The 22,654-nt window shown below is 50.0% G+C and overlaps 1 protein-coding gene across 1 annotated transcript in view; it reads right to left on the bottom strand.

Moving 5' to 3' along the window:
• Positions 1–22,390, bottom strand: part of GPM6A (glycoprotein M6A) — a 184,204-nt gene extending 161,814 nt beyond the window's left edge. Inside the window, exon 1 of the mRNA XM_028526874.2 lies at positions 22,005–22,390. Coding sequence (XP_028382675.1) covers positions 22,005–22,008 — 4 coding nt within the window. The 5' untranslated portion in view covers positions 22,009–22,390. The remainder of the gene's footprint in view (positions 1–22,004) is intronic.
• Between the last annotated feature and the right edge of the window lie 264 nt (positions 22,391–22,654).

Genomic DNA, 22,654 nt, shown 5'->3' with positions numbered 1-22,654 from the left:
CTTTGCCACCTTCCAATCAACAAGTTTGTTTTCGCCGGAAATCTGCTTTTTTGGCTTTTACAGAAACACACGGGGCTTGAGCTTCACAGCGGGGAAGGAAGCGGAGGTGGAAGGTCACATCCTCGCTGCCGTGAGCACAGGGCCTTGTGGCCGGCCGGCTGGTGCTCCGAGGTGCTCAGAGACTAAGTATGAAGACCCTCAGGGGAACGGCCTGTATAAAGAAACCAGGGGAAATGCAGAAAAAGTGCTAGTGCGCAGGGACAACGGGCTCTGTAACACAGTTCTTGGTGTGTACCTGTGTGTGTGTGTGTGTGTGTGTGTGATTGCACACGAATCCACTGGCAAATGCTTACTAACTGGGGAGCTATCAGGGGTGCGACCCTAAGGGGCCGGGCACGGTGCTTTCCCCCTTTGAAAGGCAAAGCAAATCCTTTCGAAGCTTATTCCTCATTCAGATGAGACGTGCAGGGTCTCATCTGAATGAGTCCTGCGCAGGGCCCCTTGGGTCCTGTGCAGGGCTGTGGCGCTTAACACCACTACAAGGGGAACAGAGGAAAAGGAGCAAGGAATCCAAGAAAGCCTCATCTTCAAAGACCCAAGAATCTGCCTTGGGCTGAAATAAGAGGCCACATCACAAGGCAGGAAGAGGGACTGCAAGAAAAACAAGGCTTTATGCCCTTGGTCAGCCCTTCAGTTCAACTGTGTAAGCTGTCGGAAGGCCGAGTCTCCTGACTGTTAGGTCCACTGTGCTCACCAAGTCTCGTGGCATGCACACAGCCGTCCTCGTCCAGTGAGGCGCTCGGGCTGCAGGAAGGGTAAAGAGGTGGGGCCTCACCTGCAGTCACATCCTGCCGGGAGGTGGGGCCCGGCAGGGAACGGTCCTGGGGAACGCAGGGGAAGTTGCAAACACAACACGGCCAGGCTGGGAAAGGCAAGGGCGCAGAGCTCCTCCTGCAAAAGGGCCCCCAGGCACAGTCATCTTCGGGTGCTCCCAGCAGCCCCGCTGTGAGGCACAGGACCCCTTTCGAGGGTCCATGGTCCTCACACCTTAGCTACGCAGATGCAACGTGCAGCCTGCATGGCCCGCCCCGGCGGCGGAGCCCCTGTGAGACCTGGCTTTGGAGGCAGCACAGGTATAAGCTTAGCCTTGACCAGCTACAGCCACCAGGGTCATTTTATGGAGCCTGCGGTCAGTACCCGTCAAAACCGAGGCAAGCCCGTTCTCTGAGCCACATTTGTGTCCAAAGCTGGAATCAAATAACGAAATACAACAGGGGCTTGATATGCCTAATTAGTGTGCAAACATATTGTTAAGAAATTCATCTCTTCCAGGTAGAACCAAGGACCCTTTCCTACAGAGTGACAGCCATAGCTCCTTTCCCCAAACCCATCTGCTCTCTGCCTCTGGGCTTCTCTCCAGCTCTGCCCCGGTCCCCTTTTCAGGGGGAAGTCAGGGCAGGGTTGGGCCAACGGGAGCACCGGACAGGAAACAGAAGAAGGTGAGCAAGGTGAGGGCGCGGGGAGGAGAGCAGCCTTGAAGTCTCAGATTAATTCATGGTATAGTACAGTTTTGGGGTGCTGGCTGGATAGCTCAGTGGGTTGGAGCGGCGTCCCAATACACCAAGGTTATAGGTTTGATCCCTGGTCAGAGCACATACAAGAAGCAACCAAAAATGCATAAATAATTGGGAAAAGCCCTGGCTGGCATAGCTCAGTGGATTGAGCTCGGGCTGTGAACCAAAGTGTCGCAGGTTCGATTCCCAGTCAGGGCACATGCCTGGGTTGCAGGCCACGGCCCCCAGCAACCACACATTGATATTTCTCTCTCTCTCTCTCCCTCCTTCTCCCTCCCTTCCCTCTCTAAAATAAATAAAATCTTTAAAAAAATTGGGACAACAAATCAATGCGCGCGCGCTCGCTCTCTCTCTCAAAATCAATAAAAAGAAAGAAAGGAAAGGAAAGTTTGTGAAATAAAGTATTTGGTGTGTTTTCCCCCAAATGGAAGCAGACTAGTGAGGATGCTGAAAGCAGCAGCAGGGAAGGGCTACCGCTGACGTAATTTCTAGCCTTCAGGTTTCGGAAGGAGGCGAGCAGAGAGGAGAGTGACGTCCTGTGAGAGCTGCAGCCTCGGGGACTTGGGCAGTGGGGACGGCGGTCTGCCCTGGCCCGCAGCCGAGCCCGGCGCTCTCCAGGCACCAGCACCCGCCCTCAGAAGAGAGCCCCGCGCACGCAGCGTGAGCCACCGGGATTCTCCCGGGTGCGGCTCTCCGTTGGGCCCCGCCCTTCCCGTTAGGACTCTCCGCCCACTCCCTGGTTCCTCCTCCGCTCATTCGAAGGGCTCCGGCCGAGCGCTCACCTTTATAAAAGCCAAAGGCCTTTCGACTCGGACGGGATGCAGCCTCAGCCGTGCTGGGGCTTGTGTTTTCAACGGCCTTGCGCAGGAAATACACCTGGCAATCACGCAACACTCCAGTGTATCTTAATAAAAACCAAAGCATGTATAGACAGCCTGCTCAAAGGTGATTTTGTTTGCGTGAAAGTGCAAAGTCTCTGATGACTGTCAAATTCATGCCGGGGTTATGCCTAACCAGACCCCCTGACAGTAACAAGAACTAAAATCCTGAATGCGAAATTTTAAAATTGACCTTAAATACATTTTCATTTGCAAACTGTAGTGCCTTATCGATGACCTTTTAACTTTTTCTTTGAAATCTTTGTTTGGAAAACCGTTATTTTACATATTTTTGAAGATGAGCCAGTAATACAAACTGCGTGGGCAGGTAACAGCAAATGGGACACGTGTCTCCCCAGAACCTTCTGTAACTTAAGACGGCAGAGTCGGCGTACATTTATATCGTCTGCGCAGCAGGGCAGTTACGCCCCCGACACGGCCCTGCGCCTGCCGAACTGGCCGCTGGGGACGTGGACGTGCAAACACTTGGGTAGAGCAGGTGCTGCTGCCACTCTGTGCCGCAACCTGGGGAAGACAGGTATGAACGTTCCTCCACAGCCCCCCTTTATTTGTCAGAGGTGCCGACGTCAGACCGACAACCTTGCCACCTGTGATTTTATTTCCTTCACAACGTAGTTTGTCCGCGGAGAAGAAAGTGGAGCAGATCACCCCCCCCCCCAACAGCCTGCCCTTGGAGCTGTGGGCTGAAACAATCCTGAGCTGCTCCGAGTCACTCTGCTGGACACCGGACACTGGACACAGCCCTGGCAGACAGGCCTGAGTGAGGACGGATGCTGAGCTTCTCCAGCAGAACCCCGACTCCCACACCCCTGGCAACACCCCTGTCCTCGAGAGAGGTTGGCCCCACATTTCAGGGCCTTGCCTGAGGGTTCACACACCAGAAACAGGAGAATAGGGATTAAAGAGCGGGGCAAGGAGGCTTCTGAGGGGTTCCCTGGGGACCTCAGCCAGGGCTGTGACTGACCTTGCGTGCCTCTGACCCGCCACACCCCCACCTCGGGCATGGCACCCTGCTTCTCTGGGCCTTGGGTGCCACACTGTAAAATGAATGGTTTGCACTAGAATCTCCAAAGGCAGTGTACAGCTCTAATAACATGCACAGCCTGTAAAATTCAGAGACAATGCTCCTTATAAAACAGGAGAAAATAAAAATACAGGACAGTTCTATCTCTTTGTTTCCGGGCTCTTTTTGCACTTGCTGATACTGCCACTTGGCCTAGTCTTACTTTCTGTGGTCTGACACACTGTCTCCCATTCTTCAAACCCTCGGCCAAAGCTTCCTTCCTTGACAGAGACAATTAGTCACTCCTTCTCGATGCGCTGATGGCAGATATGTCTGTCAACAGTTATCACCAGCAGTTGGGTCCACAGTCATTAGACATTATCAGCTCTGGGCCCACAGGGCAATCACCAGGGCTGGGCACGGTGGCAGTGGGCACTCACTGTCAGCGGAAGGAGTGGACACCGCCTAACTGCCCCCTCCGACCACGACCACACGAACAAGGCTGCATCAGTGGAAACACAGTGTGTGCTGAACGGTTAATACCCATCTCGAAAAGGCCGTAAAACGTGGAACCAGATGGTTACACAGAAGACTTCACTTTGTAGATACAACAGTTTCCAAAGTCAGGTCTGGGATGAGGTACTATTATGACCACTGACCCTGTAGGTACTAAATGTCTTCTCCAGGCCTTCCAACCCAAAGCAACGACGCACCTCAACGAAGTTTACCCAATGAGGAGAAGCGTACTCTCACAAACACAGCACGTGATCCAAGAAATGATGGAGCTTTCCACTTAATCCCAAAACGAGCCTCACAGAACCTACAAACGTGACTTCGCTGCCCGTGCTGGTTTTCAGCAAGGCCGGTCCAACCGAAGCTGTGACTCCTCTGATGGGGTCAAATTCAAAATTCTGCAGAAAGTTTAAAAGACGGTCATGGGCACAGTGAGATTATTAAAAGGGGCAACTGAAGAATTAACACTCCTTCCAACTCCATCGTACATGCTAATGAGATCTTCGAACTGGATGAATAAACGAAATTTCCAGCTAACCCCAAACCATACTGTGAGCATTCACTGCAATTAAAGGAATTACTAAGCATTCTCCCGAACAGAGGCTGTGAAGGAACAGGAGGACGATCCAATTCAGCCCCTCCGCCCCGCCCCGCCCCGCCCCGCCCCGCCCCAGGTGGAGGGGCGGTGAGCAGGGGGATGGCTGCGAGGCTCGGAAGACGGCCTTTCGCTCAGGCCACTCAGCCTCACCTTGCCGGGCACTACGGAAACAGCCTGCTCTGTGGACCTGCACTCCGTGTGGTCCTTTTCAGACCCACCCACACGGTGCTTCTTGGGGACATTTGAGACCAATAATGAGAGCAGGTCAGCACTCTGTTTAAAATCTCCCGGTGGCGCCCTTGCGGCTTCTAGGGTAGAACCGAAACTCTTCCGCGCAGGCCCAAGGCCCTGCACCAGGTTCCCTCCAGACGTCTCTGCCAGCACTCGCCTGTGTCTACGCCCCGCCGCTTCTGAACCACATGAGCTCCCAGAGGGCCACCACCCTCCCTGTCCATGCCCCGCCTTCGTCACACTGGAACACACCAATGCCCGAGGCTCCCTGCTCCTGGAAGCCACGTAGGGTTGGAGGGCAGGCTCCGCGGGGCGGCCGCTGGGCTGCACCGCTGGCGCTGGGAGAGTCTGCCCCACCTGGAGCTGAAGCCCCAGCCCGCCCCCTTTCAGAGCCCAGCTGAAACCCCGCTCTCCGAGATCTCTCACTAGTGAGAAAGACCGCACTCGGAGTTCCATCTGCCAGAGCATCTGTCCGCAGGCACACTTGAATGAGTAATAAGGGGTATTTATTGACTGCATCCTGTCAAGCACCGATGCTGAGTTGTAGTGGTCCCCGTGCTTTGCTCCTGCGGCAGTTGATGAATATCTGATACCACTAACCAAGTTCGTCTTCATCATCCAGATCCCCCGGGGTGCCTGGCGGAGGGCCTGGCAACACGGCAGGTGCACAGGGGGCACTCGATCGGTCTCACTTAGTGAGAAAAGGAACCATCAATGGCCAGGACCACAAAAATCCAACCTCCTCTTCATGCATGCCTACTAGAAGAACCCAGACATCCCCCGTGGAGAGAAATACACTGACTCTTCCCCAGATCTGAAAACAGCAATAAATCAACCCATTTCGAAGAGCAGCCCCCCAGAAAAAGCCCTGTGATCCAACACTTAGGTTCATGCAGCACAATCTCCACACAGAAAGTTGGGGACCATCACTCGCTCTCTCCTTCCCATCCGGGCGGCCTGTGATATACTGGCATTCACACCAAAACACCAGTGGGGACTTGGGGTCCTCCTCAAGGGACGGTCTTTGGTAATCAGAGGGTGGGAAACTGTGGCCCTGACCATCTCCACAGCCTCTCTGAATCCCTAAACATGCCCGTGCCACCCTGTCCCTCCCGGAGCGTGTGACGTGCCCTCCGGTACCGGTCCCGGGCCTCTGCCCTCGCCGCTGTCTCTGCTTCCGAAGACTTGATCCACACCTCAGGACCATGTCAAAACAAACACTTAAATGCTATTTTTTTCAAGACAGGAAACAGGAGTTCAAGGGATTTTTGTTGCGCTATCCTTTTCTGTTAACTTTTTCGATCCTTCTGTGCTTGCTTTAACCAAAATCTGCTTCGGGCGCCCGGTGGAGAGACTGGGGCCGAGGTGGCCCGAGTCCCCTCACCTGCTCCCCTCCCTGCAGGGCGCACATTCAGACGAGAGTTTCGGGCTTCCTGGGACTTCAAGGGCGAACCTGGCACTGGATGTGGCCAATGGCATAGGGAAGTGAGTACACGTGCCAGTCCGGGGCAGAACAGAAAAGTCTCCAGTTGAGCCTCCTGGTTCTCTCTCCCATCATGTACACGTGGGAAATTCTGCGGCCTGGGGGTGGAGCTGGAGGTCGGTCCCCCCCCACCCCATGAGCCTGGGCCCCCCTCCCTGCACTCACCCTGTCCTGTCACTTATGGGGGAGATACATCTTCCTGTGGGAGCCACTGAGAGGCAGCAATTGTTTTTGCAGCAATTATCTGTCCTGAAAAAGTGAGTCATTCTCAGAAAAAGGCCTGGGCACCCCACTCGGGGGCTCTCAGTCCTGGCTGCGTGCGGGATGCACACCCCGGACCCTTCAGAAAGGCCAGCGTGGGGGCTGTGTGCTGCAGCCGCGGAAGCTGCGTTCCTCTGGGTGGCCAAACAGCATGGCTTGTCAAAGCTCTCTAAGGGGCTCTGGCCCATGCTAGAGGCAGAAACCGATGCGGGCCGTGGAGCTGAGTTTACATGCCATCACTGCAAAGGTGGGGCCTCTATTTCATCGTGGTTCCTGTCAAATCTAACACTGTCAGTGGAAGGCAGAAATGCACATTGGAAATCTGGAACCCTTATAGCAAGAAAAAAAAAGAAAGAAAAGAAAAGAAATTCCGATAAATATTTTGCAATGGCTACCAATGAATTTGACCTTCAATCTCAGGCAAAGGTTAGCCTTCCCTAAGTTAAATAAAATAAATAATCATTTGGTCAGAATCCAGCGTTTGAAAAAAACGTAGTTTCCACCAAGGAACCGCCGGCACTACCTGGCAAACACGAGCGTGAGTTTCGTGAGGCGCAAGTTCACAAGCGTGACAGCTGCCCCTGTGCAGTTTCAGTTCCGGGAACTGAATGCGAGAACTGATGGCTCCCGGTCCAGCAGCCGCCAGTCCCTGCTGCTGCATGGTTGACCGCAGTGCGGCCTGACAGGTTATTGAAACACAATCTTTCCAGATGCTGTGGGAGGAGCAAAAACTACCACGTCAACTGAGTCAATTATTCCGTGCTTAAGTTCGGCAGTCTAATTTCTAAACCACAACCGAGGCAAGTATCAACCCTTTTAACCTTCATTTGTGGGACCCCTGAATTTGTGGTGGGCCTTCCAGATCGGGAACCACACCGGAAGTCCCCACGGAGGGATGGGGGGCAGGGGGGGTGCAGAAAAGGGGTCTTACCCCGTAAACGCTCCTGAACGCACCAGGAAGGATAAACGACTCACCTGCGACAACGAAAGCACAGCATGCGGCTGTGTTCTGTTCGCGCTATACCGATTCCCCACCAAATAACCATAGTGCGCTACGGCTCTGGCAGAAACAGTAAGGCTAACCGAGCGGCCTGCTTCGTGCTCTGTAAATTGTACAAGAGGCTCCCCTGCAGTTCACAGTACTGACTGCCATCCGATTCACCCTTTTGTCCTAACTGTAATCAGCGGCATTATTATTTCACCCAAACACAAAATTCGGAACAGCTAATTTGGAGCATCTACAAACCCTGAGTGCTGTGCAAGGTATCATGAATCCATGCAACAAACCTTTAAACTGAAATTTAAAAACCCCGACCGCTTGGAGGCCTCGGCCAGGTTACTCTGGCGGCCTAGGTGGGCGGGGCTCTAACGGGGCGGGGTGTGCACCTCTGACCCCTGACGATTTATTTAGCTCGCTTCCTGAGACAGGCCTTGTTTTGGCCCTGCACCTGCTGGAGCTCAGTGTCTGCTGACTGCACGATCTAGTGAGCGTGCAATTTCTCTTCCTAAACAAAGTCAAGTCCTCAGTGCTAGCGAGCACGGGACAGATTTGATGGAACGCTGACCTGTTATGTATGTCGCCGAACTGCCCTGGGTCAAATCAAAACGGGCGTTTGGACGGGATGTTGAAAATGAGATTTTTCAAATTTGAAATGACGTGTATAAAATATTTATGTTGGCCACTGCCACCGTGACGGGACCTCTGAAAAGCCTGCTGTGCGTGTCACTCCTCACAGGTGAGGGGGACCCTACCGCTCTGCCACCCCGCGCACCGGCTCTGCAGGCGCTGGGTGTGACTCTCGTCTGTGAGTGTCTCCGGACTTGGAGAACACTATGCAAAGCGGAGTAAGCCAGTCAGAGCAAGACAAATGCCACATGATGTCACTCATGTGTGGGATCTAACGAGCAAACTCCACTAACGAACGAAACGGAGACAGACTCGTCGTTGGAGAGTAGATGACAGCTCTGGAGAGGGTGCTGAAGGGATGGAGCAAAAACAAAAAGAAGGAGAGAAAGAACTCATGGACATGGACAACAGTGCGGTAATTACGGGGGCAGAGGGTGGGCGCTGGAAGAGGGTATAGGAGGGGAGAAAGGATAATGGAAAATACGATAAAAATGAACAAAAAACAAAGTAAATAAATGCATTGCCTTTTTAATACAAAGTGAAATGGAACATTATGCAATGCTTAATGGCTGGATGAATGGAAGAAGGGTTTTCATTAGAGGTGGCCTCAGAAATGCTGACTTCCCCTCTACTGTGTCCGGCCCTTGAAGACCTCACACGTCGTGCGACATTGGAGGACAGGGAAGAGAAAAGGAAAAGAGGGCCAGGCTACCTAAGGCAGATGGGGTTACCAAGAGGGTTTGGAGCAGGAACAGGGGAAAAATGTTATCTAGAGGAAATTCCCTTTAGTCTATTATAAACTGGGCAAAATCATTTTTATCACATATTTAAAAAAATAAAAATAATAGAACTAGAAAGAAATGGCCTGCCACTCAAAATTGACCAAACGTAATATTCAATCACATCTGCTTCCAATTTCATTTGTTTTATTGGCATAGAATGTGTTATACTGTAAAATTCACTGTGTGTAGGTCTGTGAGTTCCGGAAAATCTATACAGCTTCGACCTGCTGAAATCCCCTTACCGATGTTTATGTCAGTGTTCATGAGATCTGTTCATCTCCAGTTATCTCCTTGGCAGCTCTGTCTGGCTTTCGTATCGGGGTCATGCTAGCTTCATAAAACGAGTTGGGAAGTGTTCCTTCCTATTCTTTTCTGTGGAGGGTTTCACAACAGAATTGCTGTGATACATTCCTTATACAGCAGGTCAGGTTCACCAGTACAGCCATTCGTGCCTGACGTTTTCATGGTTGCAAACTCTACAACCACTAATGCAATTTATTTCGTATATGGCATCACTCAGGTTAGCTATTCTTTCCTCAGTCTCTCTCTCTCTCACACACACACACACACACACACACACACACCTGCACTTGAAATTTTCCCACTGCCAGACTGAAATATTACTTGACATGGTTGAAACATCAATGTTTCCTTTTTCCATGAAACTCTTGTTCTTTGATTTTGCTCATTTCCTATTGTCATTGTTCATTTTCTTAAGGACTTATATGTTATTTATGTGTTTTTAGAGTTTATAGTTTTACAATCTGGCCTGTATTTCTCCATGTTTTTGTTTTCTCATAACGCCACTTCAGATTTTCATATGGTCAGATTTGTCAGGCTTTTCTTGCATTATTATTACTTTGTTTCTATGTTTTAAAAATCTTTCCCGTGGTTATAAAGATACTCTCCAATATTTTTCTTTATAATTTTAAGATTATTTTTCACAATTATATCCTCATTAGGTCCCTCTTATTAGATCCTTCTAGAATTTGGTTTCATGTGTGGAGCGTGAGGTATTAAAACAATTCATTTTAATTCAACTGAAAAGTCTCCATTTTCTATACGCAAATTTGTTGTCCTAACACCACTTACTGAATAATCTTACATTGGTTAGGAAACTCCCTCTTCTATTTTATGTCCAGGACACCTGTTTTTGGTCATTTTATTGGGTTCTATTCATTTCTGGTGTATTTAGGGCTCAAATCAGCGTAACTATTGTAGCTTAAGAAACATACCTAAGATATCTGAAAGGCTTAATCCACCACCACTATACCCCCCTTTTTTCAGAATTATGTCAACAGTTTCTAGAACACCCATCACTTTTCTATATAGTTTGAGAACTGGTCTGTCAATTCCATGAAAACCTTGTTGGAACTACCTGTGGGGTCACGTGGATGAGAACCGGACTATTTCTGATGAGGTTTGACATTCACTCAGCAGATGTAGCTCATTGTGCATTCATAGTCATGCTCTGCCCCTAAAATCTCATATGCCTCAGCACGTGTAGACTCAGGCAATTGTCCACTGGGATCCCGACTACACTTGTGTCTGCATGGCTGACACGTGGGACTGCTCTTGGTTGTCTCTGTTGACTTTACGCCAAGTGTCCTTGCAGGTCTCATAGTATTTCTCATCATTCGCAGGATCCCTCTAGTGCAATACATAAACAACTGTCTCATCTTAATCAATGACACAAATTCGTCTCTTCCTTTCCACATGCGATTCTTTTTCTTTCCTAACTGCACTGGTCAGGCCACCCGAGACAGGGCTGAATACTACTAACCCTGAGAGTAAGCGGCTTTGTCCTGTTGTTGCTAGTTAACATTTGCCCGATGAATGGGTTATGCGGACAGACTTGGCAAGTTCCGGTTTTCAAGACCAGCCCTCAACACCTGTGGAGGGCTGTTTCACTCTCAATCTTGTCTTATCCCTAATAATATTTTCTGTCTATAAAAGCCACAGCTAGCCCATTTATTCCTAGAAAAATGCATGGCTATCTCGTGCATCAATTTTGGGGAAAAAGCACTACTTTGAAGTTTTATACTCACAAATCTAGAGTTTTCTGGATGATACACTTAAGAAGAAATTAATAAAAACTTAGTTAAGACAAAATTTCACGATTAATTTTTGTGTGTGCACATGTGTGTGTTATGTGTGTGGAGTACTATCTTTTGCTTCCACCCTTCATGTTAAACCAATGTACATGCATCCCCTTATTTATGCATGCCCACGAAAACAGGTGATACATAGTGTTAGTATCTTGCCAACAAATAACCAATAAAGTAAAGTAACACGGAGTTTACATTACTTTTTTCAAAGCAGTGGATCTAGGAATTGAAAACTGTTTTTTTTAATCAAAAAATACAATGAAAGTGCCATGAGTTGGCCAGGGAAGGCTGATTTGCACAGGTTGCCTAGAAATTAATATACTGGAGGACATAAAATTCTGGTCAAGCTGATATATAAAGTAGTTATATAACCATTTTCCACCATTAACCTGTCTGGGAGAGCTTTATAATTCTATACCTCCAAAACACTCTCTATGCAGAGAGAAAATACAATTATCTGTGACTTGAAATAAAAAGAGAAAAGAATCCTTTTCCATCTGCATTTTATTTAGCACTAGAATTTAATACAACATAGAGATTACCTCCCCGAATCTTCTTTTCTCTAGAAAAATAAAGCAACTGTAGCTCTCGAGACAATACCGTTGACAGCAAAATCTCCTGGATCTTTGCTGAAAACCAGACTTAAGTATTTGTCGTGTTGTGTTCAGAGCAACCTCATTGCACCTCTCCTTGCTGTCGCTGGATGTGTTTAGCTTTGTAACCTAAGAGATGGCACCCAACAATCTGCCAAATAATCATTTTTAAATTAAAAGATTAAGTCCACTGAAAGCCTAATTATAAAAACTTGAAGGGGGAAAAAAAGGACTGCAAGTAATGTCTAGCTTAGTTCAGAAATGAACATTAGAGGAGAATGCTTAATTAACTCCACGAAGCTGTTCTTCAGTGGAATCCTGTATTCATTTCCCCTCGGAGAGCAAACTTTTGTGGCTATATATTCAAAGAGTGAAGAAAGCTCATTGAGATGCCTAAGAGACAGTGGGCAGGGCGTGTCGCTATGGCTCCGGCGGCCAGCCTGCCAGCACCCACTGTGGCCACCGCGAGGGAAAGAAAGGGCCCCTGCTGTCCTGAGCCTTTCTTCTGAAGATGTTGTGATCAACGCCGGAATGTGGCCTAGAAGCTGTCATGGTCCTAAGGATGCAGGAGGAAAGCTTTGGCAAGTGTGAGTAAGAACAGGGAACCCACAGGCACCAAAGCAGCCGGATCCCTTAGACTTCAGGGACAGTGAAGAGCAGCAACGCCGGCCAGGGCCCCAGCAGCCCTAGGTGCCAGCCAGCGGACTGCAGGCCCCACACTCCCCTTGGTCGTCAGCCAATGATCAAAGACGCTGTGCTTTTTCGCACTAAACGGCCAATAAATAAACAATGAGCTACAGCCTCGGGACAGAAGAAGAAGGCCAGGGACAAAGAAAACAGCGGGGCCCGGCCTGAGGGGAGCAAACAGCTACTCAGCTTGAATTGTGAACATGTCCAGTCTGTTTGTGCTCGTTCTGGACGACTCCTTCCTCTCTTTGTTCAGAGTACCCGCTCTGACCGGCTGGTGTGCTAAAAGATAAAGAGATAGTTTTCGTCCTCATTATCTCTCCTAGTTCCTTCCTCTCAGCTACATCTGCCTTGAAGTTCCCTATCGCTCCCCTATCGGAAGCGCTGCCGCTGCAGGGTCATGCCATAGGACTGTTTCTCAGTCCTGACACCCAGCCTTCCCCACCTCTGCTGCAACAATGCACACCCCTTGGGACCAGAGGCCAAGGGAGTCAAGAACATTTGCAAAGAGTGGTTGTAACTACCGGCTGTGACCGAGTAGACGAGAAGCAGTGGTAGGCTGGAGTAGAAGGAAAGAAAGTGGGACAGGCTCTAAGGGCTCTGTGAAGACGATGAGAAGACGTAGAGTTGGGGACACAGCAGAAGACCCGAAGGCTGAGATGCTGTGACCAGCAGAACCCAACTTCGCTCACCACCAGGGCACCGTTCGAGTTTGGTTCTACTGCCTGGAACCCCTCAGTGCACACGTAATACAATGGGTTCAGGCCTTCTGGGGTCCTGCCTCCTTGTTGGTGGTGTGAGCATGACTGGTTTCAATGCACGTATTCGGAGGAAAAGGGGAAGGGGATGAAGAAGTACAAACAGTTACATATTCAGAAAGTCCCACTGAATGACAAAGTCCAGGGGTGAGTTAGTTACAGAAGCCAAGGGCCAGGGAGAGCAGCGGAGGTGGGCATAACCGAGGGCGAGAGGGTCGCCATGTGGGCTGAAAAGGTTTGCAAGGTCTCGGGGAACAGACTCAGAGAGCAGGAGCCGATGAAGCATTCTGGAAATAACAGGCAATGAGCAGGAAGTGAATCCATCGCAGAGGTCAATCAGAAAGCTGGTTTGACAAGCAGGCTGAACATCTGAGGCACCCTTCTGTTGGGGGGGACCCAGGTCCCGTCCGGAGGTCGCAGGAGTGGGAAACTAGGGCATGGAGGGGAGGCACTTCAGACAGGGCCCCGAGCACGCACCCCCACCTCCACGGCAGTGTCCCAGCTCTCCTGGGGCCACACCCACACTGCCTCCACCCCATTGCCCCACGAAGCCACACATGATCCGGCATCTCTTCCAAGTTCCTCACCCAGAAAACCTCCCTGATGACCACGGCCTCCGTGGATCCCTTCCCTTCTGGACCCACAGTTTTGGCAATTGTTTTATTTATACTAGATCTCCATGATCAAATCTTGTAAAATCTCAAACAGCTTTCTGGCCATGTGTTTTGTATCCAACGAACACCTTTTTGCAGCAAAAAATAGAAGAAGCGTAGGCATAGGACTGACCCTTAAGAAATACTTGTTCAGTTACATTGATATTACAATTGATTTTTATTAGGTTTTCATTTTCTTAAATGTTTTCAGCTTTAGTGAGGTGTGACTGACGAATAAAATCGTATATATTTAAAGTAGGCGGCATGATCATGTGATACGTGTGTATATTTTGAAATGACACAATTAGCACCCCCATCGCCTTACGTAGTTACCTCTTTTCTCTTTATGGTGAGAATGCCTACGACGTGCAGTCCTGGAGAATATGGAGCTTACCACACAGAGTGCTCATTCACCCTGAGTGGGGTGGAGCCCTGGCCACAGCCATTCTGCCACAAGGACAATTTTAATGTGACGCAATACATCACATGCGTTTCCCCTGGCATTTCTGAAAATGTTTACCTCCTGTGAGATCAGAGGACACTTTACCTCTCAGCTTGTGTAAGCCAGGATGCATTTATCATGTTATGTAAACGGAAGTCCATTAAGGTGATTGCTGTGAAATGAATGAAACTAATTAATAACACTCATTTTTCTAGTAGTCTCGACTTCGTCTCTACTAAGATACCAATTACTTACAAATTGTGCACTCACATTAATAGCCGCGCTGGCTTTTTCCTCTCTAGAGACTTGTCCCTGTGAATTTACTTTCTCATACGTATGGCGACTAACAAACACAATTGCCTTCTTTTCTGTAAATCTTCCTTTAGAAGGGAAAGAAGGTGGAAACAATGGATGACCTTGAGACGCCTTCCACACATCTAGTACACCTGTGTCGTGAATTTTTGTCCTTTGCGTGCTACTTAGTGGAACACTCGAAACAGGAATGCAGAAAACTCCCTCAGTGTTCAGTGTTCACTCTTCGTGCCTAGCTGACTTTGTGTGCACTCACCAGGCACTTCAAATGGTGTGTGGCACGTATTAAGTACTACAGAGGTATTTCTGGCACGTGCAAAAACACTTTGCATTTCACCAGTTCATACCCCAGGCTTTGGAGAACATGCAGCTGGTCAAATCCTGGGAGTTTTTCAGGCAGGAAGTATTTAAGCTGAGCTAATGGAGGCTCAAATAGAGGCTTGCATTTCCATGGAGAACTAGAAAGGGCATGCCAAGGAGTAAAAACGGCCTGATCAAACAGTTGCAGGGCAGAGAAGGGGAGTAGATAAAATTAATGTGTGGGCTTTTTTTCTTTGCTGTGTTGTGTTGTTGGTTCAGGTATGAAAAGCATGAAAGGGTAGTGGGAAATAAGGTCGGAGAAGACAAAGGCAGGAGCGGAGCTGGGCTGGAATGGGTGTGCTGCCCAGCCGTGAGATGCTTTGGCAGGAGGCTCGAAAAGGAAGGACCGTTGGAGTCCAGGCAGGGGGTGGGGAGGGTGAAGAACCGAGAGGTGGCGCTGCCACAGTCAGGCATGGTAAACCAGGCGGACATCATGTGATGTCGTCAGGACAAGAAGAGGTGGGAGAGGGCACAGAGTGCAGGGAGACAGGACCACCCAGTCCTGGGAAGGGTGAACTTGGCTTTGAACACACTGAGGTTGCAGGACCAGAGGGACGCTGGGCACAGACAGCAGAGTGCGGCAACACAGATTTGGGTGTTATGTGCAGCAAATGAGACCCCACCCCATGAGGCTGCACGCCACTAGCACTTTTCAGGGAGCAAGTGTCAGGAACCTGGGTAATAGCCCACCCACTCGAGTAACAGGTGAGTGAAAGAGACCTACGGTCCGTGGATGGTGAGACGCCCCAGCGCTCCTGGGACTAGCTCTCCGGACGCCCTTCAGAGCTCGGAACAGGATCAGACATCAAGGCCATGTGGTGGCAGCGATGCCAGGGAAGGGTGGTCGCCCTCAGGGGCGCCCGGCTAGCTTGCCAAGGCCAGCAGCCTGGGCTGCACATCAACCCGCAGGTCCCCTCTGAGGCCCAGACCCTCTGAACGCGGATCTCAGTCCTGGGGCCCTGGAGTTAGCACGTAACATATTTTCTAAGTCATTCTAATTAGACTAATAAGCTTAAGAGTTTCTAGAACAAGAAGCTTTATAGAAATGGCAAGAGATGTTTCTTCTGCTATTACATATATTTTTGTATGTCTTACGCATTGTAGAGTAGGCAGCGCCTATTTTGACAGGTTACCTTGACAAACTAAGGAAACACTGGTTTTAACTACAGGTCATATCACCTTCTGGACGCCTCAGGCATTATTCTGGTTATACTGGTTACATCGGCCAGTCCTCAGTTCTCGTGCAGGTGTGGTTTTTTTCCCCTATATCATAAGGACCGGGCGTAGAGTATAGGGATTCCGTGGTCCCGACTTCCTCATCTCTTGTCAAACAGTTGAAAATAGAATGACCTCAAATCAATGAGGCCGACACAGTCATCATCAAATTCTTTTTAAGGCCTCTACGTTTCTAGGTTGACACTATTCTGTCCTTGAGTTTAAGCCCAGACCATTTATTCAATTTTCTTTGTTTTTCACTTGTCTAGGAGAAAGACCTATATTTTTGCAGACATAAATGGCAACCCTGACCCTTTCCAGTTAAAAATAGTAGAAGGAGATTGACATTTAAAGTTTTGTTAAACTGAATCTTACATAGTTAATCTAGAAACATATCTTTCAAAAAAAAGTATAGTTAGTTAACCCTAAACTTATTTTTAGTTGACACTATACCAATTCAAATGATGTATCTCATACAATGAACACAGGCTTGGAAAATAAAGCCAGCTTCTAAACAGTTAGCCACAAAAGCACTTAGTGTATTGTGATAAAGGAGTAGTAAAGAAAGGATTTATACTACCTGACCTACATTACACTTTATGGTACAAACTCAATTCCAAGTAAATAACCAGTAATTTAAAATAGCCTTAGAAACTTCAGATCTAAATTAAAATAAGAAAGATTAGCTGATCGTGTTTGACATTATTTTCAGTAGAGTTCTCCCAGCATCCTATGAACACATTTCCACCCAGACATGAATTTCGGCACTCGAATGTTTTGCTGTGAAGTTTTAATGCGACTGTCTAGATTTCTTCATATTTCTAATTAAAGGTTCAGTCTTTTATCACATGTGTTTCAGAAAACGTATGTCAACTTTTCAGTTATAAGCCTGATGATGTCTATTTTGTGCTTGTATGCTTGCAAGACATTTCTTTTAGGAATAAGTTCAATTGGTTGGCTTCCTCGGATCCTTCTCCTTGAACATGCATGCTACACCCCGTACATCAAGAGGAGGGGTCGCCTGCTTCTGCCCTGGAATCTGACTGTTCTCAATAATTTTTGTGACCATTAAACATTGTGACAGAAGTAATATGCTGGGGCTTAAGATGTTCTAGATCAGAAGAATCTTCGCAACATCTCCGTGGACTTCTCGCACACTTGTTCTAGGAACATTCCCTCTTGGAACCCAGCCAGCACTTTGTGGACGTGCAAGGCACTTAGAGGTGGCTCCCGCTGGGCGCCCAGCCGATAGCCCGCATCCGCTGCCAGCTAGATGTGGGAGCTGTCCGGGATGACCAGCCTGATCTAGCCTTCAAGTGGCTGGATCTCCAGCAGACACTCAACCACAAAGGCACAACACGCCTCAAACAAGAACCACTCAGCAGCCGGCTGCGTGAACCATGAGACACGATAAAAACAGGTGTTTTCATTCACTAGTTTTGGGGATAGTCGTTATACAGCAAAGACAACCAGGACATTAGTTTATCTTTTTCTGCTCAGGTCCAGACTATCAGACTCTCATGGTTATTTTCTCCTGAAAATAACATGCTAGAGACCAAAAGACCCTTAAAATGTTTCCCTAGCAGTCTAACATCATTACAATGCTCCTGATTTGGTTAATGGAAATAACTCAGCCTTATCTCTTTTCCATGTTTTTTCCTCTGATTGTTACTGAAACAAGACCTGAGCTCCATACGTTTATGGAATCCTGCCCCCCGCCTGCCCCTGCCGTCACACAGAAGAGGAAGCAGGCCCCTGGGACCCGCAGGACCCGCCCAAAGACAGACGGGATTGCCATCTGCTCTCACGTCCAGCCTGCGCTCTGTGTCCCTCGTGCGGACCTGCTCCAGGGGTCACGTTTGTCCTGGGGAAAGTATGAGTTCAAGACAACAAACAGCACGTCTCATTGTCCCTTGCCTAAATTAGCAAACCACTTTAAAGATCCTTAACCAAATCAATTTTTGCTAAAATTGAATGACAGCAAACTATTTTTGCCAGATTTCCTTCTCTTGTCAGACTTGGTGGACTCTCAGAATGTGGCAGAGCTCGCATTTCACTGCCCCGATTGGAGGCAGCGTGACCTACCTGGTGCCCCTCTTCCTGCAAACAGTGCTTATGCCCCCCCACTCCCTGACCCCCAGCCAGCACCCCCTACTCACACCCTCAGGCGGATGATCTATTGCGTGGATGTACAGCTCTCAGTAAAGGCTGGTGACCCTCAAATCCTATTTTTCCTTCTGTTCTCATGCTCTGATTAAATTCTCGTTATGCACTTCCAAGCCATCAAACATCGCTGTTTGGATGTCTCGCCATCACCGCTTAATTAACATTTCAAAAATAAAACAAATTTTCATTCCAAAGCCTCCAGAAACAATCTGGTTTTTCTTTTAAATATTCTATCAAGTGTCTCACTATTTCCCCAATATTCAAGGTTTCAAATCTCCAAAGAATGTCTCTTATTCTTTCTCCTCTTTATTGCTCAATTGCCTCATTTCATAGTTGTTTAAATAAGAAATATCTTCCATCCACCTTTTCCTCTCCAGTTTCATGATTCCCGCCGTTCCACTGTGACTGGGCTCGCCATTCAGTGCATTATCCGGGACTTCTGTGTCTACCAGGTCTATCCTCTCCAGTTCTTCCTTTGCCTTAAAAACACTGCTCAAGCCCTGGCTGGCGTAGCTCAGTGGATTGAGCGCAGGCTGTGAACCAAAGTGTCGCAGGTTCGATTCCCAGTCAGGGCACATGCCTGGGTTGCAGGCCATGACCCCCAGCAATCGCACATTGAAAAAAAAAAACAAAAAAACACTGCTCAATGTACCTTCCTGAAACACTAATCTCATTACAATTCTGCACTGCTCGAAAGCCTTCCATGCCTCCCTACTTCCTGCCGTGTACATTCTAACTGGCTGCGTTTGAAGGCTCTTCAGAATCAAGTCCCAGCCTGTCAGCTCCGCTCCATGGCTCCTGCTCTCCAAATGCACTGCCCTCCTGTTTCAAGGAGGGACCCGTTATTCTGTCTAGAACACCTGTTCCCTCCCCAAATCCTTCACTTCCCTCCAAACTAGGTTCAATAACACTCCCTCCTTGAAACTTTCCCTAGTAACATCTGTGGAACTAAATAATGTGCAACATCATTTTTAAAACAAAACAAAGAGCAGTACATGATGAAGTTAGAAGAGAAAAATATCCCTGACCATCGCACACAACGGCCTGAGATTCCACAATTAGAGAGCTTGCAGGCGAAACTAAACTTTGCAGCTAAAATGTAACTCTCAGCAAAGAAATAGCCATGCATTTCTGAGTATGAAATATTTCATCATATCTTTTCCAGAGAGCAAAATTTTGGGCCACAGGGGAACCTCTGTTGCACACTTAGGATAAGCTGAGGAAAGAAAAGAAAAGGGGGAAGTAGGAGATGCCAAAAGCTCAATTTGCCTACTTTGCAAACAACTTTTTTCCTTTGGAGAATTGGCCTTGTGCATTATAGATATGATAACTATCAATTATTCAGAATATTTGATGAATCAGTTACTCTGTCTCCCACCATGCTAGAGTGTAGACTCCCTTTTCTGAGCACCACCTTCCTGCCTGTAAATGAGGCATGTCGGGGGTCCCGGCACCAGAAGGAGGTGGGGTCAGCTTGCTGGCCCTGCAGGGCCCTCCCCCACGCTGTCTTCCCCCTTAGGGTAGCACTTCGGCCTCCGGTGCTGAACCTCGCCCCCTACTCCCGGTAAATAAGAGGAGTTCTAAGTAATGAAGTTCCGGGCTTTTCCTAAGTGAGTTAAAGAGGAGGGAAAGATGCCCCTAGTTGACCATATGGTTTCTCTCTAGTTTCCAGACATATTTGTCCCCCTCCTTCCTGTCACTGGCCGCCCCTGCTCACTGGCTCTGCCTACGTCTGGACTGTGCGTCCCGGGTCACCGTCTCGGGTCACCGTCCCGGATCCCAGCATCAGGCTCTCCCTCTGCTTCGCCGCGTCCCTGTCCTTTTCTCTGCTTCCCTGGCCCCTGGCTTCTCACTCGTTTCCTTGACTCACTCTCACCTCCTCGCCAGCTGCCACCAACTTGAGTTTCGAGTGACCTCAATTACCATAGAAAATATGTCATCCCTCCCTGGCAGAAGCAGGAGGAAAGCACATCCAGGTGTCTGTCAGATCGCAGGGAGGAAAGAGAACTCGAGGTCTAGAAACCAAGCCCGAGATTTATCACGGACGCTCAGGTGGTCACTCCACCTGCTCTCGGCGGTAACACCTTCCTAGGACTTGGGACCGTGCAGAAGTCACCCAAGGGCACTGACGTGAAATCCAGGACCAGCTGTTGTTACTGCAGTTTGGAAATGCAAGCTGGAGACACAATTAACTTCAAAATTGTGAGTACCCTACCTTTTGGCAGAGAATCCACTCAGGCTTAAGTAAGGTGAGTTACGAGGTAAAAAAATGTCATTCTTTCTGGACATTTTATGTGGGATCCAAATATCATCCGAACACATTTAACACAGTGCATGAACAGATTACACGACATCAGTCATTTTGGCTTTTCCTTTAGGAGAGCTTCTCACCTGCACCCTGTGACTGCCTCCAGAGTTTACATACCCAAACAAGGGGAGGGAGGGAGGCAGGGGGGGGCGGAGGAAGGGAGAGCAAGCCTGAAATGCGTTCTGCCACACTTGGGAGAGTGTCTGATCATTTCTTTGTAACGTGAAAACACTCCTTTGGTTTCAGAACAGTTTTAAAGACAGCCCATTCTGGAGACTCTTTGCAACACTGTTTTATTCAAAGACCCTAAAAATGGGTCTTTCTCAGACTCCCTGGCAGGCCCGAAGGGACTGTGGCTGTTGTTGTGGCCACAATTAACATTCTTAGGGACACATGTCCGTAGCTCCTCTCCCTCCCTTCCAAGCTGGCCGGTGTCCACAGGCTCTACCGACCGGCAGTCCAAGCACACCCTGACCCCTGAGCCTGTGGGAACTCGGGAGTTGCAACCTGAACACGTCGGTCCCCAGAGGCCTCTTTTCCGTTGCCAGACACCCCTCGCCACAAAGGACGAGGGAGAGGCCGGGGGAGGGGCGCGGAGCGCACTGGGACGGGAAGGAATGAGGGAGCTGGCCGCGAGTCAACAGCCACCCCGCACTGCCTGCGGATCGCCGATCAGCAACCGGAGCAGCGGGTCGGTCCCGCACTCGGGAGCCCCGCACCGGCCGGACCGGGTCTGCGAGGATGCGAGACTTGTCTGGCCCGCAGCCCTCGAAGCGCTAGATCCCCGACCTCCAGGGACCCACCTCCTCCGCGGAGGTCCCGCGCAGATTGACTCTTTCACACCCGGCGGCCCCCACCTCCAGCCACCACATTCCCCGGCCGCTCCGAGCTGCTGCCACTCAAGCCCCAAGCAGTGGACTCTGCCCTGAAACTCCAGTGCAGCCGACTTGCACGGAGCTGCTGGGACCTAGGCCAGCTCCGGCTCCGCTGCAGGAAGAATCCACTGGGCCCTGGAGCGCAGCTTGAAACCTTGGTGCAAGTGTGGCCCTTGGGACAGGCACCGGAGCCCGCCCCTGTCTCGCCTGCCCGACACCCTCTCCCACGCAGAACCGGAGGAGCAAAAGTTGTCCAAGTTCGCAACCCGGGAGCCCCACCGCAGCCCGCACCCCGCCCGATCCCCTGCATCGCGGGGTGGAGGGGCCGCGGTGTCCAGACCGCTCTCACGGTCCCTCCCGCGCAGCCCGGAGCGCCGGGACGCACCCCCCTCGGCCCTCGCCTCCCAGAGCCGCCGCCTGGCTCCCCGGACAAGTCCGGACCCAAAAGGGAGAGGCGGGAGGGATGCCCGCGCTCTTGGAGCCACATCCGTGGACTCTCCTGCATAGGACCCCTCGGAGGCGAGTCCGGGGCGTCCCGAGCCGCCTGCACACTCACCCATGGCCGGGGAGGTCCGACGGTCCTTCCTACCCGAGCGAAAAGGGCCGGCGCGGCGCAGCCAAGTTCTCCAAGCGGCTCTCCGGCTGCTGGCACTGCCGCCAGGGACAGCCTCGCCCCTCCCAGCAGAGCGCTCCGGGGTTTCTGCCCCCCTCCCTCTCCCACCTGCCTCCTCTGGCCGCCGGCTACTGGGCCCCCCTTCTCCGCGGCTCTCCTTCCCCCACCTTGCCCCTTTCGCTTTCGGGCTGGCCACGTGCAAAGGCCTCCGCCCTCAGCACTGAAGCTACGCTTTGCACACACACAGTCTCCGTGCCCCGGGAACGGCCGGGCAGCCGGATAATCACCCTTCACGCGGAGACCGGGTTAAGGCCACTCCAGCACGCGCCGGTCTGGCGCGCCGATTTTCTGTTCCCCCAAATCTCCTCTTACGAACACCGTTTCTTCCCCAACAGCAGTGTCAATAAAGACAAGAGGAAAGGAAAATTTCTCCCTTTAATTTATACTGCGCCTCTCTTCCTTCGTCCATGTCAAATATACTTTTCTGTAACCTGGCAAATCCTAAAAGGCGCACGCACACACGTGCGCACACGGCCGCGGGCCACGACAGGCAGAAGTGGCTTGGGAAACAGATGACGGTCCCAAGAGTCGAT

This window comes from Phyllostomus discolor, chromosome 11 (genome assembly GCF_004126475.2).
Source record: "Phyllostomus discolor isolate MPI-MPIP mPhyDis1 chromosome 11, mPhyDis1.pri.v3, whole genome shotgun sequence".
Taxonomy (NCBI): Eukaryota; Metazoa; Chordata; class Mammalia; order Chiroptera; family Phyllostomidae; genus Phyllostomus; species Phyllostomus discolor.
The sequence above is the reverse complement of the archived record's forward strand: the minus strand, read 5'-3'. Positions and strand labels throughout refer to the sequence as shown.